Consider the following 12,542-nt stretch of genomic DNA (forward strand, 5'->3'; position numbering starts at 1 on the left):
TGTTGAATGTCAATTAAACTTGAACTTGAAGATTTAATAGCTTATTAAACTGAGTATGAAGAGCTGGGAAGTGGAATTATTCTCACTAACTCATTTGTCACTGCATACATTCAAATGGACCTATTGTAAATACTAATATCCATATTCCATTTCCTTGAACAATACTGATGTGAAATTTGGATTAACATCATTGCTGGCACAGACATCGTGGGCTGAAGGGCCTTTTCCTGTGCTATACTGTTCTATGTTCTATATTGCTTTGCTTATTCTTTTCAGATCTATGTCAAACTTCTCCAGTCTTCAAAAGTATCTCCACTGCTACTTGTGGCAAATTTCAAGTTATACTGACAGATTTTTTAAAAAAAATATTGACTTGGCCCTTTGGTGCCCACAGTGGCTATTGGTCCAGAAAGGCTCATATCTACTGGCAAACTTCACTTTCTCCTCACCTAGGACCACCTGGGCTCAGACAAGGGTGTGGAAGAGAGCTTTTGGGCCCCCCCTTCCTGTTAGGGCCAGGGCATGACAGAAGTCCGAGTTCCCACACCACCTAGTTCAAGACAGCTACTCCCCTTTGATTCTTAAACCAACGCAACCCTAATGAGTATCTCATTATAGTAACACTTTGACCTCTTTGTATTACAGTGAGCACACATACAAAGTGCTGGAGTAACTCTGCAAGTTAGGCAGCATCTATGAAGAGGAATAAACAGCCGATGTTTTGGGCCAAGCCGAAACCTAGACAGTTTATTCCCCTCCACAGATGTTGCCTGACCTGTGGAGTTCCTCCAGCATTTCATGTGTGTTGTGGATACATACAGTACATTTATAATATTTTTATTTTGACGCACATTGCAGTAACAGGCCCTTCAAGCCAAACAAGACTGCATCACCCAGTTACGCTCATGTGACCAATTAACCTACTAACCCATATGACTTTGGAACGTGGGTGGAAACACACGCAGTCACGGGGAGAAGGATCAAATTCCTTACAGACAGCGGAGGCATTGAACCCAGGTCACTGTTACTGTCATAGTGTTAGGCTAAACACTAACTGCTGCTATGTTGCTCAATACACTGTATTGTGCCAATGACAATAAACTTGACTTGGGTTGACTACAGATGGGCTGTACATGATCTTGCAGACAATGGGATTTTCAGGGGCTGTTGGATAGCGTCCTGAATGATAACCCTACTTGTTCACTCTATCGCAAGGGTTCCCAACCTTTTTTATGCTTGGACTAATACCACTAAGCAGGTCAGTGAGCCCCAGGTTGGAAACCCCTGCTCGATAGTCTCCATCCAGAGTCCAGATCTATCTCTAAGACCGCCTTCCCCTTCTCGAAGTCGGAAGTGAATCCAAACACAGGTTACTCTATGTAAATATCTTCTCTCATTCCCAGGGTCGTATCTACACCAGAAGCTACGTGCTTGGTCGTGTGTTCATTAGTGCAAGTGCTCCGGAGGCAGGGAAGATGCATTGGAAGGAAATGTCCAGCCGGGGTCACGTGGAATCTGCCAGATGGCACCCAATCCAGTCAGACACTTTCTAGATATCCATGTATATGCCATATTCTCTCCCTCTTCCGAAAGCATTGGCCTATCAGTGATAAGATGTCTCAACTATCCTATATTTATTCAGAGCTTGGTGTGGTAGAGGCAAATGGTCCCCTTCACTTCTGTTGGTCCATCCCAGTCAAGTGTTAGTTGCTAAGGGATTCAAGGGGACTATGTTGAAACCATTTCATCTCTGAACCTTGAGGATCATGGTCAATAGAACTGCCATTTCAACATGCAGAGGATTGAGTGAGATCAGTTGTGAGAAGTAGCAGCGAAGCTTAACTAGCCTGTAGCAGGGTAAAAGTTGCATTATAATCACATACATGTGTTTAAATAGCACTTCTTCCCAGCATAAGGGCCTCACATCCAGGACAGGTGAAGAAAGGTACGATTAAAGAGATAGTTTTTTAAAGAGTATCGCAAAGAAAGGTTAAGAACCTAATTTCAGAATTCAGGAACCATAAGCTTAAAGGAATTGGATGCCAATGACAGTGTTTAAAATCAGAGATATACAAGAGGCCAGAGTTGGAGGAGAGCACAGCTCTTGGTGGTGGATTAAAGATGGAAAGATTAGCTTTATTTGTCACCTGTACATCGAAGCATACAGTGAGATGCTTCATCAAATAAAATCAGTGAGGATTGTGTTGGGCAGCCCAGAAGCATCAGCACACTTCCAATGCCAATATAATATACCTGCAATTCACTAACCCTAACCATACACCTTTGAAATGTGGGAGGAAGCCACAACATCTGGAGGAATCCCAGATAGTCATGGAGAGAGCATCTGAACTCTGTGGGAATTTAACCCTGAAATTACAAGTGGCACCGTAAAGTGATGCACTAACCACTACACTACTGTGCTGCAAGAGAGGGAACATAGTACTACAAAAGTATTTGGAAACCAGGATGAGAATTTCTAAAAGTATGTGGTTACCATACCAAGACCCAACACCAGGCAGAGAGCCTGCATTGGAGGATGAACATGACGCAGTCTCTGCTGGGGTGATGGGTGAATGAGATTTGGTGTGAGGCGGGCTCAAGGGTGAATGGAATTTGGTCTGAGTCAGGGTGAGACGGTGCGGGTTGGGAGTGGCATCAAGGTTTGGTTGCCTGACAGAAGAAGCTCAAAATGTTCTGAAGGGTGTGTTTGATTCCCAAATGCCACAGGGCTTGTTGGGGAGGAGGAACAGATGGATTAGAAATGATTGGAGGCTATGGTATATGGTTTAACATAGTGCTATGGTTGGACCTTCTCTAAGATAGATCCCTCCTTATGAACATTATCATAGGATTCTCCAGAAGGTCATTCATGGAAACATCTGCATTCTTCTTTCCAAAGGAAAAGGTAACTAATTAAAATATTTCCTCTGAGGGCCAAAGAGAAGGATAGACCTGATTTAGGTTGGAAATGTAATGCGGCGGCTTATTGATGCATGTAGGATTATTAATTGTAATTGTCAATGACATTGCGTCAGAAGTGATACTGGAAACTGCACTGGTGCACATAGTTCAGGATTATCAGAGTCTTAGGGGAGTAAAATGATCAGACAGCAGGTGATTTGTTAGTTTGCAGAGACTAAAATTTGTGTGCATCACAATTTGGAGTCTGTGTGTGGGTGCTTATCCTAATGGCACAATTTCCCAGAATATAATGGACCACTAACAGTCTCAGGAGAATTGCTGGAGCACTCCACATTATGTTTAATTCTGAGCACACAGTGGAGCTCTGTACCTGTCATCCACTGCACCATTCTCCGCTTTTAGAAAAGTATCATTCGTGCATTCACATAATTTGCAAATTTACAGGATTTCTCAATTTCTTTGATTATCTCAGTGTAACATGTTATTGACTTTGCATCCTAATCTTGAAGAAAATGTCATCCCTTGTCTAGATGCAGTCGAATTTTGTGCCATTTCTTTTACAGTCTCCACCAAGATTAACTTCTGAAATACACTCATGACCTCAAAATTCTTTGGCATTCCTTTGTACATCTCCTGTAGGAATTAAGTGATTTATGTGCACGCTTCTAATTTTATCTTCTAGCTTCATGACAGACCTCTTGGTGCTGCTCACTTCCACTATCACTCCAACATCCCATCTCCAAATGTCAGATCTGTTAGCTGTTGGTAACAGATCAACTTTAGCTCATTGTTTAAAATGCTTACTTTCATGTCTTGAATCATAATTTAATTTCTGTCTCAACTGCTTCTCTTCAATTCTCCCCTCCAAGTTTTGGATGAATCATGTTCTAAGTTTAACGTGTCTAAGTAAGTCTGCACTAGTAAGTCAATGGGAAAATAACCCATTGTGGAGTGTGGAGTGTGGCAAAAAGTTACAAATTGATACCTTATAGTTAAACTTGAGCTCTCCTGTAATACCTGCTCCCTTCCTGTTTCTTTAACTATTCTCATGAGTCTCTGTTGTTTCATTTCATGTTGGCTAATATGGTGAAATAGGTTTACCAGTAAACACCTACTGCTTTTGAGCTTCACGTTGTATTTGTGTAGCCACCCAAACTTCTAAACCTGTAGATTTTCTTTTTCACTATTTATGATCTTGAATGGACAATGACCAACATCTTGTGGAAGCCAATCCATTCTGGCATGAAAGACCGTCAATGACTATTTCACTCCTAAGTTTAGTTTGCAAATACAGGTCACTAACGTGTATTAATTGTGAACAATTGCTGACTCTCCAATACCCACATTCAACTGAGCAGACACAAGTGGCAGATCCAGTTCAGTCCCACCAACTCTGCAAAGGAACTCTGTGACACATGCCATGGAACCTTGCTTAGTTCAAAGTCACTTTGTAATCACGACAGAGTCCGCTACAATTCATGTTGTCTGATCACTCCTGCATATAGACTAATAGAGTCACAGAACACCACAACACAGAAACAAGCCAGGTATAGGCAGCAAGGAAGAAATGAAATACTTGAGGAATATAAGAAATGCAAGAAAAACAATTAAGGAAATTAGGAGGGCTAAAAGAAGGCTTAAGGTGCTCTAACAAACAAGGTGAAGGAGAATCCCAGCACCTTCTACAGCCGAACAGCAAGGCACAAAATTGATCCCCTTGAAGATCAGAGTGGTCATCAGAATGAGAATCAGGTTTATTATCACCGGAATGTGTCATGAAATTCGTTGACCTAGCAGCAGCAGTTCAATGCAATACATAATATAGAAGAGGAAAAAATAAAATAACAATAATGAATAAATCAGTAAATCAATTACAGTATACATATAATGAATAAATTAAAAATTGTGCCAAAAAAACCAGAAATAACATATATTAAAAAAGTGAGTTCGTGTTCAAGGATTCAATGTCCATTTAGGAATTGGATGGCAGAGGGGAAAAAGCTGTTCCTGAATCGCTTTGTGTATGCATTCAGGCTTCTGTACCTTCTGCCTGATGGTAACAGTGAGAAAAGGACATGCCCTGGGTGCTGGAGGTCCTTGATAATGGACACTACCTTTCTGAGACTCTGCTCCTTGAAGGTGTCCTGGTTACATTGTAGGCTAGTACCCAAGATGGAACCGACTAAATTTACAACACTCTGCAGCTTCTTTAGGTCCTGTACAGTAGCAACCACCCCCCCCCCCCACCACCACCACCACCTCCCAGCCTGCCAGACTGCTCTCCACGGTACATCTATAGAAGTTTTTGAGTGTATTAGTTGACATACCAAATCTCTTCAAACTCCTAATGAAGTATAGTCACTGCCTTAACTTCTTTATAACTGCATTGATCCGTTGAGACCAGATTAGGTCCTCAGAGATCTTGACACCCAGGAACTTGAAACTGCTCACTCTCTCCACCTGATCCCTCTATGAGGATTGGTATGTTTTCCTTCATCTTACCCTTCCTGAAGTCCACAATCAGCTCTTTCATCTTACTGATGTTGAGTGCCAGATTGTTGCTGTGACACCATTCCACTAGTTGGCATATAACACTCCTGTACGCCCTCTCATCACCACGAGATTCTACCAACAATGGTTGTATCCTTAGCAAATTTATAGATGGTATTTGAGCTATCCCTAGCCACACAGTCATGGGTATAGAGAGAGTAGAGCAGTGGACTAAGCACACACCCCTGAGGTGTACCAGTGCTGATTGTCAGCGAGGAGGAGATGTTATCACCAATCCGCACAGATTGTGGTCTTCTGGTTAGGAAGTTGAGGATCCAATTGGAGAGGGAGGTACAGAGGCCCTGGTTCTGTAACTTCTCAGTCAGGATTGTGGGAATGATGGTAGTAAATGCTGAGCTATAGTCGATGAACAGCATCCTGACATAGGTGTTTGTGTTGTCCAGGTGTTCTAAAGCCGTGTGAAAAGCGATTGAGATTGCTTTTGCCGTTGACCTATTGTGACAATAGGAAAACTGCAGTGGGTCCAGGTCCTTCTATGCATGGAGCCAAATGAGATGGGGAAGATCTTAAATGTAGTTTTTGCATTTGTATTTACTCAGGAGACAGACACAGAGTCTAAAAGTTCAAAGTACATCTAAGTCACCATAAACAACCCAGAGATTAATTTTCTTGCGGGCATACTCAATAAATCCATGATAGAATCAATGAAAGACCGCACCAACTGGGTGTTCAGCCAATGTGCAAAAGACAACAAACTGTGCAAGTACAAGAATAAGGAAATAATAATCATAAATAAATAGTCAATAAATATCGAGAACCTGAGATGAAGAACCCTTGAAAGTGGGTCCATAGGTTTTGGGAAGATTTCAGTGCTGGGGCAAGTGAAGTTTTGTGAAATTATCCTCTTTGGTTCAAGAGCCTGATGGTTGAGGGGTAGTAACTATTCCTGAACCTGGTGGTGCGAATCCTGAGGTTCCTGTACCTTCTTCCTGATGGCAGCAGTGTGAAGAGAGCATGGCCTGGACAGTGGGGGTACCTGATGATGGATGCTGCTTTCCTGCAACAACGCTTCGTGTAGATGTGCTCAATAATGGGGAGGGCTTTGCCTGTGATGGACTGGGCTGTATCCACCACTTTTTGTAGGATTTTCCATTCAAGGGCATTGTTTTTTTACCCCAATAGCAGGCTGTGATCTATAGAAGTGAGGTAAAATAGCAGGAAGATCATAAACTATATAGGGATGCTATGCTACTGTGCCGTACATCCATGTAGGTGTAGTTAAGATAATAAGTGACATCTTAAAAGAGTCAGTTATTTTCAGACAGAACATCAGCTCGGCTGAGACTAATGGGTTAGGACTTTATTTCCTGAAGTGCAGGAGAATGAGGGAAGATCATATAGAGGTATACAAAATGGCATACATTAAGAGCAAGAGAATAACTAGAGATAGTATAGGATAAAGTGGGGAACATTTGCTTGCATGTGGTGGATGTGGGTAAGGTTGTTAATGAATACTTTACTTCAGTATTTACCAAGGAGGAGGAAGTGGTGGATAGGGATATCAGTGCCAAGTGTATTAATACGCAAGGGCATTTTAAAGGAGGATATAATCTTGGGTCTTTTAAAGAGCATTATTGTGGGTCCTGGGTTCGAATCCAGCCAGCCAGCTCCCCTGCACCCTTTCCATCCGCAATGGGTTACGAGCTGATGATCTCTTTGGAAGCTCCGCAGCAGAAGGCAATGGCAAACCACTGCTGTAACTTGTCTCGTACACGGTTCCCCACTACGTCAGAGAGGTGTGGAGGGAAATCGTCCGCTAACCAGAGAAACTCCGGATGCGACGTACGTTTCCTTTTCCCTGCTGTGGATAGGTCCCCAAGCCCTGATGGGTTATTGAGAGTGGCAATGGATGAGATTGCTGGGGCCTTGACCAATATGTTCATTTCTTCCTTAGCAACAGGTGAGGTCCCAGAGGACTGGTAAGAAGTTAATTAAGACCTTAAGACAGGTGCAGAATTAGGCCATTCAGCTCATTGAGTCTGCTCTGCCATTTGATCATGGCTAATGTTGTTCCATTATTCAAGAAAGTAACCAAGGATAATCCTGGAAACTATACACTGGTGAGTCTCACATCAGTAGTAGGGAAGGTACTGGAGAGAATTCTTAGGGATAGGATTATATGAGCATTTGGAAAATCATGGCCTAATTAGGGAGAGCCAGCATGACTTTGTGCGAGGCAAGTCAAGCTTTACTAATTTGTTTGAGTTTGTACAAGGTGATAAGGGTGAATGATGAAGGTAGAGCTGTGAATGTTGTCTACATGGATCTTAGCAGGGTGTTTGAGAAGGTCACTCATGGGAAACTCATCCAGAAGATTAAAATGCATGGATCCATGTCCGAATTGGCCTTTAGGATTCAGAACTGACTTGCTCATTGAGGACAGAAGGTAGTGGTCAAAGGGACTTATTCTAGCTGGAGGTCTGTGATTAGACATTTTCTGCAAGGATCTGTGCTGTTTGTGATGTACATAAATGACCTGGATGAAAATATAAACAACAATTCAAGCAACACACATCAAAGTTGCTGGTGAACGCAGCAGGCCAGGCAGCATCTCTAGGAAGAGGTACAGTCGACGTTTCAGGCCGAGGCCCCTCGTCAGGACTAACTGAAGGAAGAGCTAGTAAGAGATTTGAAAGTGGGAGGGGGAGGGGGAGATCCAAAATGATAGGAGAAGACAGGAGGGGGAAGGATGGAGCCAAGAGCTGGCAAGGTGATAGGCAAAGGGGATATGAGAGGATCATGGGACAGGAGGTCCGGGGAGAAGGACAAGGGGGGTGTGGAACCCAGAGGATGGGCAAGGGGTATAGTCAGAGGGAGAAAAAGGAGAGTGAGAGAAAGGATGTGTGAAAAAAATAAATAACGGATGGAGTACGAGGGGGAGGTGGGGCATTAGCGGAAGTTAGAGAAGTCAATGTTCATGCCATCAGGTTGGAGGCTACCCAGATGGAATATAAGGTGTTGTTCCTCCAACCTGAGTGTGGCTTCATCTTTACAGTAGAGGAGGCCGTGGATAGACATGTCAGAATGGGAATGGGATGTGGAATTAAAATGTGTGGCCACTGGGAGATCCTGTTTTCTCTGGCGGACAGAGCGTAGATGTTCAGCAAAGCGGTCTCCCAGTCTGCGTCGGGTCTCACCAATATATAAAAGGCCACATCGGGAGCACCGGACGCAGTATATCACCCCAGCCGACTCACAGGTGAAGTGTTGCTCACCTGGAAGGACTGTCTGGGGACCCGACGCAGCCTGGGAGACCGCTTTACTGAACACCTACGCTCTGTCCGCCAGAGAAAACAGGATCTCCCAGTGGCCACACATTTTAATTCCACATCCCATTCCCATTCTGACATGTCTATCCACGGCCTCCTCTACTGTAAAGATGAAGCCACACTCAGGTTGGAGGAACAACACCTTATATTCCGTCTGGGTAGCCTCCAACCTGATGGCATGAACATCAACTTCTCTAACTTCCACTAATGCCCCACCTCCCCCTCGTACCCCATCCGTTATTTATTTTTATACACACATTCTTTCTCTCACCCTCCTTTTTCTCCCTCTGTCCCTCTGACTATACCCCTTGCCCATCCTCTGGGTTCCCCCCCCCCCGTCTTTCTCCCTGGACCTCCTGTCCCATGATCCTCTCATATCCCTTTGCCTATCACCTGTCCAGCTCTTGGCTCCATCCCTCCCCGTCCTGTCTTCTCCTATCATTTTGGATCTCCCCCTCCCCGCCCACTTTCAAATCTCTTACTAACTCTTCCTTCAGTTAGTCCTGACGAAGGGCCTCGGCCTGAAACGTCAACTGTACCTCTTCCTAGAGATGCTGCCTGGCCTGCTGCGTTCACCAGCAACTTTGATGTGTGTTGGATGAAAATGTAGATGGGTGGGTTAATAGGTTTGCAGATGTTACAAAGATTGGTGATGTTGTGGATCATGTAGAAGACTGGCAAAGAACACAGCGGGATTTAGATCAGTTCCAGATATGGGCGGAGGAATGGCAGATGGAGTTTCACGCGGCCAAATGTGAAGTATTGCACCTTGGATTCAAGATTGTTTCATGTCATTTCCTGTACACAAGTGCAAGGAGAATTATTACTCTGAAACTGATGCATTGTAAAAAAACTACAGAATTTAAAGAACATAATAATAATAATAACTACATAATAAATACAATTACATAAGATAGTTTATGTACATAGATTGATTTCATGTCCATAAAATGACTCTAGACTGTACATAAGGTGACTAACAGGAAATAATAAAGTAGTGATGCAGTTAGTGGGAGGACGTGTTGATCAGACTTACTGCTTAGGGAAAGTATCTGTTTTTCAGTCTGGTAGTCCTGGCATGGATGCTATGTAGCCTCCTCCCTGAAGGGAGTAGGACAAATAGTCCATGAGCAAGGTGGGTGAGATCCTTCATTATGTTACTGACCCTTTCCTGACACCTTTATGTATCTATGCCATTGATGGCAGGTAGGCTGGTTCTGGTGATGCCTTGTGCAGTTTTGAATCCCCATGGTAGAGCCGTCCTGTCCGCTGTGGTGCAGTTTCCCTACCAAGCAGTGATGCAGCTTGTTAGGTTGCTTTCTACTGCGCATCTGTAAAATGACATGAGAATGGATATGCAATTCAAAACCAATTTCCCCTGGGATCAATAGAGTATGACTATGACTATGACAATGCCCAGCTCCTTTCAGCCTCCTCAGAAGGTAGAGGTGTTGTTGAGCCTTCTTGGTTGTGTAGGATGTGTTCTAGGACTATAAAAGCTTGAGTGTGATGTTCACTCCCAGGAGTTTCAAACTGCTTACAGTTTCCACTGCTGTGCCACTGATGTAAATGGTGCAAAGAGCGACACGAGTTCTCCTGAAGTCGATAACCATCTCCTTTGTCTTGTTGACATGAAGGAAGATGTTATTTGCCTGGCACCAGGCCTCGAGCTCGTCCACCTCCTCTCGGTAGGCTGCATCATCATTGTTGGTGATGAGCCCCACCACCGTCATGTCATCAGCGAGCCTGATGAGATGATTGCTCAGATGTTTGGCTGTGAACAGAGTGTACGGCAATAGGCTCAGCACACAGCCCTGGGCGACAGCCATGATGAGGATGAAGGAGAGGGTGGAGTGGTTATGCCTCCTGATTATCGGAGGTCTGTTCACTGGGAAGTCCTACACCCAGTTGCATAGTGGGGTACTTAGACCAAGGGGCAGGAGCTTGTTCTCCAAGGTCTGTTGGATAATAGTGTTGAATGCTGAACTGAAATCCAGAAACACCATTCTGACATAAGTGTGCGGCAGGTCAAATGTAAAGCGACAGTACTCTGTTAAGGGCAAGACCTTTAATAGTGTTGATGAGCAGAGGGATCTTGGGATCCAAGTTCATAGCTCTCTAAAAGTGGCTTACAGGTTAATAGAGTGGTTAAGAAGGCATTTGCCATGCTTGCCTTTATTAATCGAGGTATTGAGTTCAAAAGTCAGGAATTTATGTTGCAGCTTTATAAAACACCCATCATTCCATGAGGGAATGTACATTATGTAGGTTTCATACAAAAATATATGTTCTCATGCATGAACACTAACCTAGCAAGAGTTTTAGCTTCTAGCAAGCATTGTTAAGAATGGGTTTCAAAGCACTGGAAACACTGCCCCTGTACCAGGTAGATGGAATGAGTTGGGGGTGGGTGGCTGGGAAACAGGAATTAATTATCATACAACATTAATGTTAGTTTGTGTATGATTTTCTACAGGCATCTGGGTGCTATGTTTGGAAATTTTCTCAGTACATCCTAACCCCAGTGCTTAAAATATTACTGGAATGTGAATCAATAGATCTTAATCGGTTAATAACAAGTGGAATGTGAATCAATAAATCTTAATTTGTCAATAACAAGTGGAATGTGAATCAATAAATCTTAATTGGTCAATAACAAATTACTAGGGGTGTGAAAGAGATCTTCCACTTCCCTGGTAATGCAAACACTGACACCAGTATCAGTTTCAATATTACTCAGGTGCATTGACGATTTGTGTATAAGTGATACCCTTAACAATGTGAGGTGCTCGATTGAACTGCAGAAGAGCATTGCATGGTGGAGAGCAGTTAGCACAATGCTGTATAGCACCAGCAAATACCAATCGGATTCAATTCCCTCCACTCTCTGCAGGGAGTTTGTATGTCCTCCCACATTCCAGTGATGTATGATTGGGATTACTGAGTTGTGGACATGCGGTGTTGGCACTGGAAGCATGGCAACACTTGCAGGCTGCCCTTAGCACAATCCTCACAATGTATTAGCCGTTGGCACAATCAACACACTTCACTATCCGTTTCAATGGACACATGACTAATAAAGAATACTAACCTTTATTAATGGGAATTGACTATGTACAAATTCAGATGAGCCAGAGTCTGGTCAAAAAATTATTTATTAGGAAGGATTTTTAAATAAATTGGAGATGGCTAGCCAGTGAATTCTAAATGTTGGGCAGAGCTACCTGTCAGCAGATGAAGCCAAATTTATTATGCTGAATTTTAATATCAAAGCAGAAGAGGGAATTCTTTAATAGATAAGAACATTCCAGCACAGAGCGGCTCCAGGGCCAAGTTATGTTAAATATAAAGAATAACTTTGATAAATAAACCACCACAAATCCTCTGCAGGACTGGTATTTCACCAACATTGTTGACTAAGTTATATGTTGTCTTGGCTAAATTCCTGGAGATCACAGAACTAATTGCAGGTCACATGCAATGGTGGCAAGTAATGGCAATCATTTATTTGTGTGCAAACCTCAGATCATGCAACATCACCAGCTTTGTTAGTTTGGTAAAACAATTATCCATTGATGTGCATTGAAATGGTCCTTGTTGGTATAGGTTCATTCTCTGTGTGAACCACTATCTCTCCAGAATGAATAGCTGTGGTGTGCCTCTATTCAGAGCATGTATACACTTCGGAGAGTTTGTACACCTTTGTATATTAATGTAATTTGTGTGTAAATGTTGTTATCCAAATAAATATTGCAAAGTGAAGATGCCTTCCTTTATTCT

General features: G+C 43.1%; 1 protein-coding gene across 2 annotated transcripts in view; it reads left to right on the top strand.

Annotated features, from left to right (window-relative positions):
* The window catches only part of LOC140212133 (synaptotagmin-11), an 82,675-nt gene extending 74,672 nt beyond the window's left edge, over positions 1-8,003 (top strand). For both annotated transcript variants that reach the window (XM_072282730.1, XM_072282729.1), the window contains exon 5: positions 1,404-8,003. In XM_072282730.1, the coding sequence (XP_072138831.1) occupies positions 1,404-1,553 (150 nt within the window). In that variant the 3' untranslated portion in view covers positions 1,554-8,003. The remainder of the gene's footprint in view (positions 1-1,403) is intronic.
* Positions 8,004-12,542: the final 4,539 nt, after the last annotated feature.

The sequence above is a fragment of the Mobula birostris genome, chromosome 18, assembly GCF_030028105.1.
Source record: "Mobula birostris isolate sMobBir1 chromosome 18, sMobBir1.hap1, whole genome shotgun sequence".
NCBI lineage: Eukaryota > Metazoa > Chordata > Chondrichthyes > Myliobatiformes > Myliobatidae > Mobula > Mobula birostris.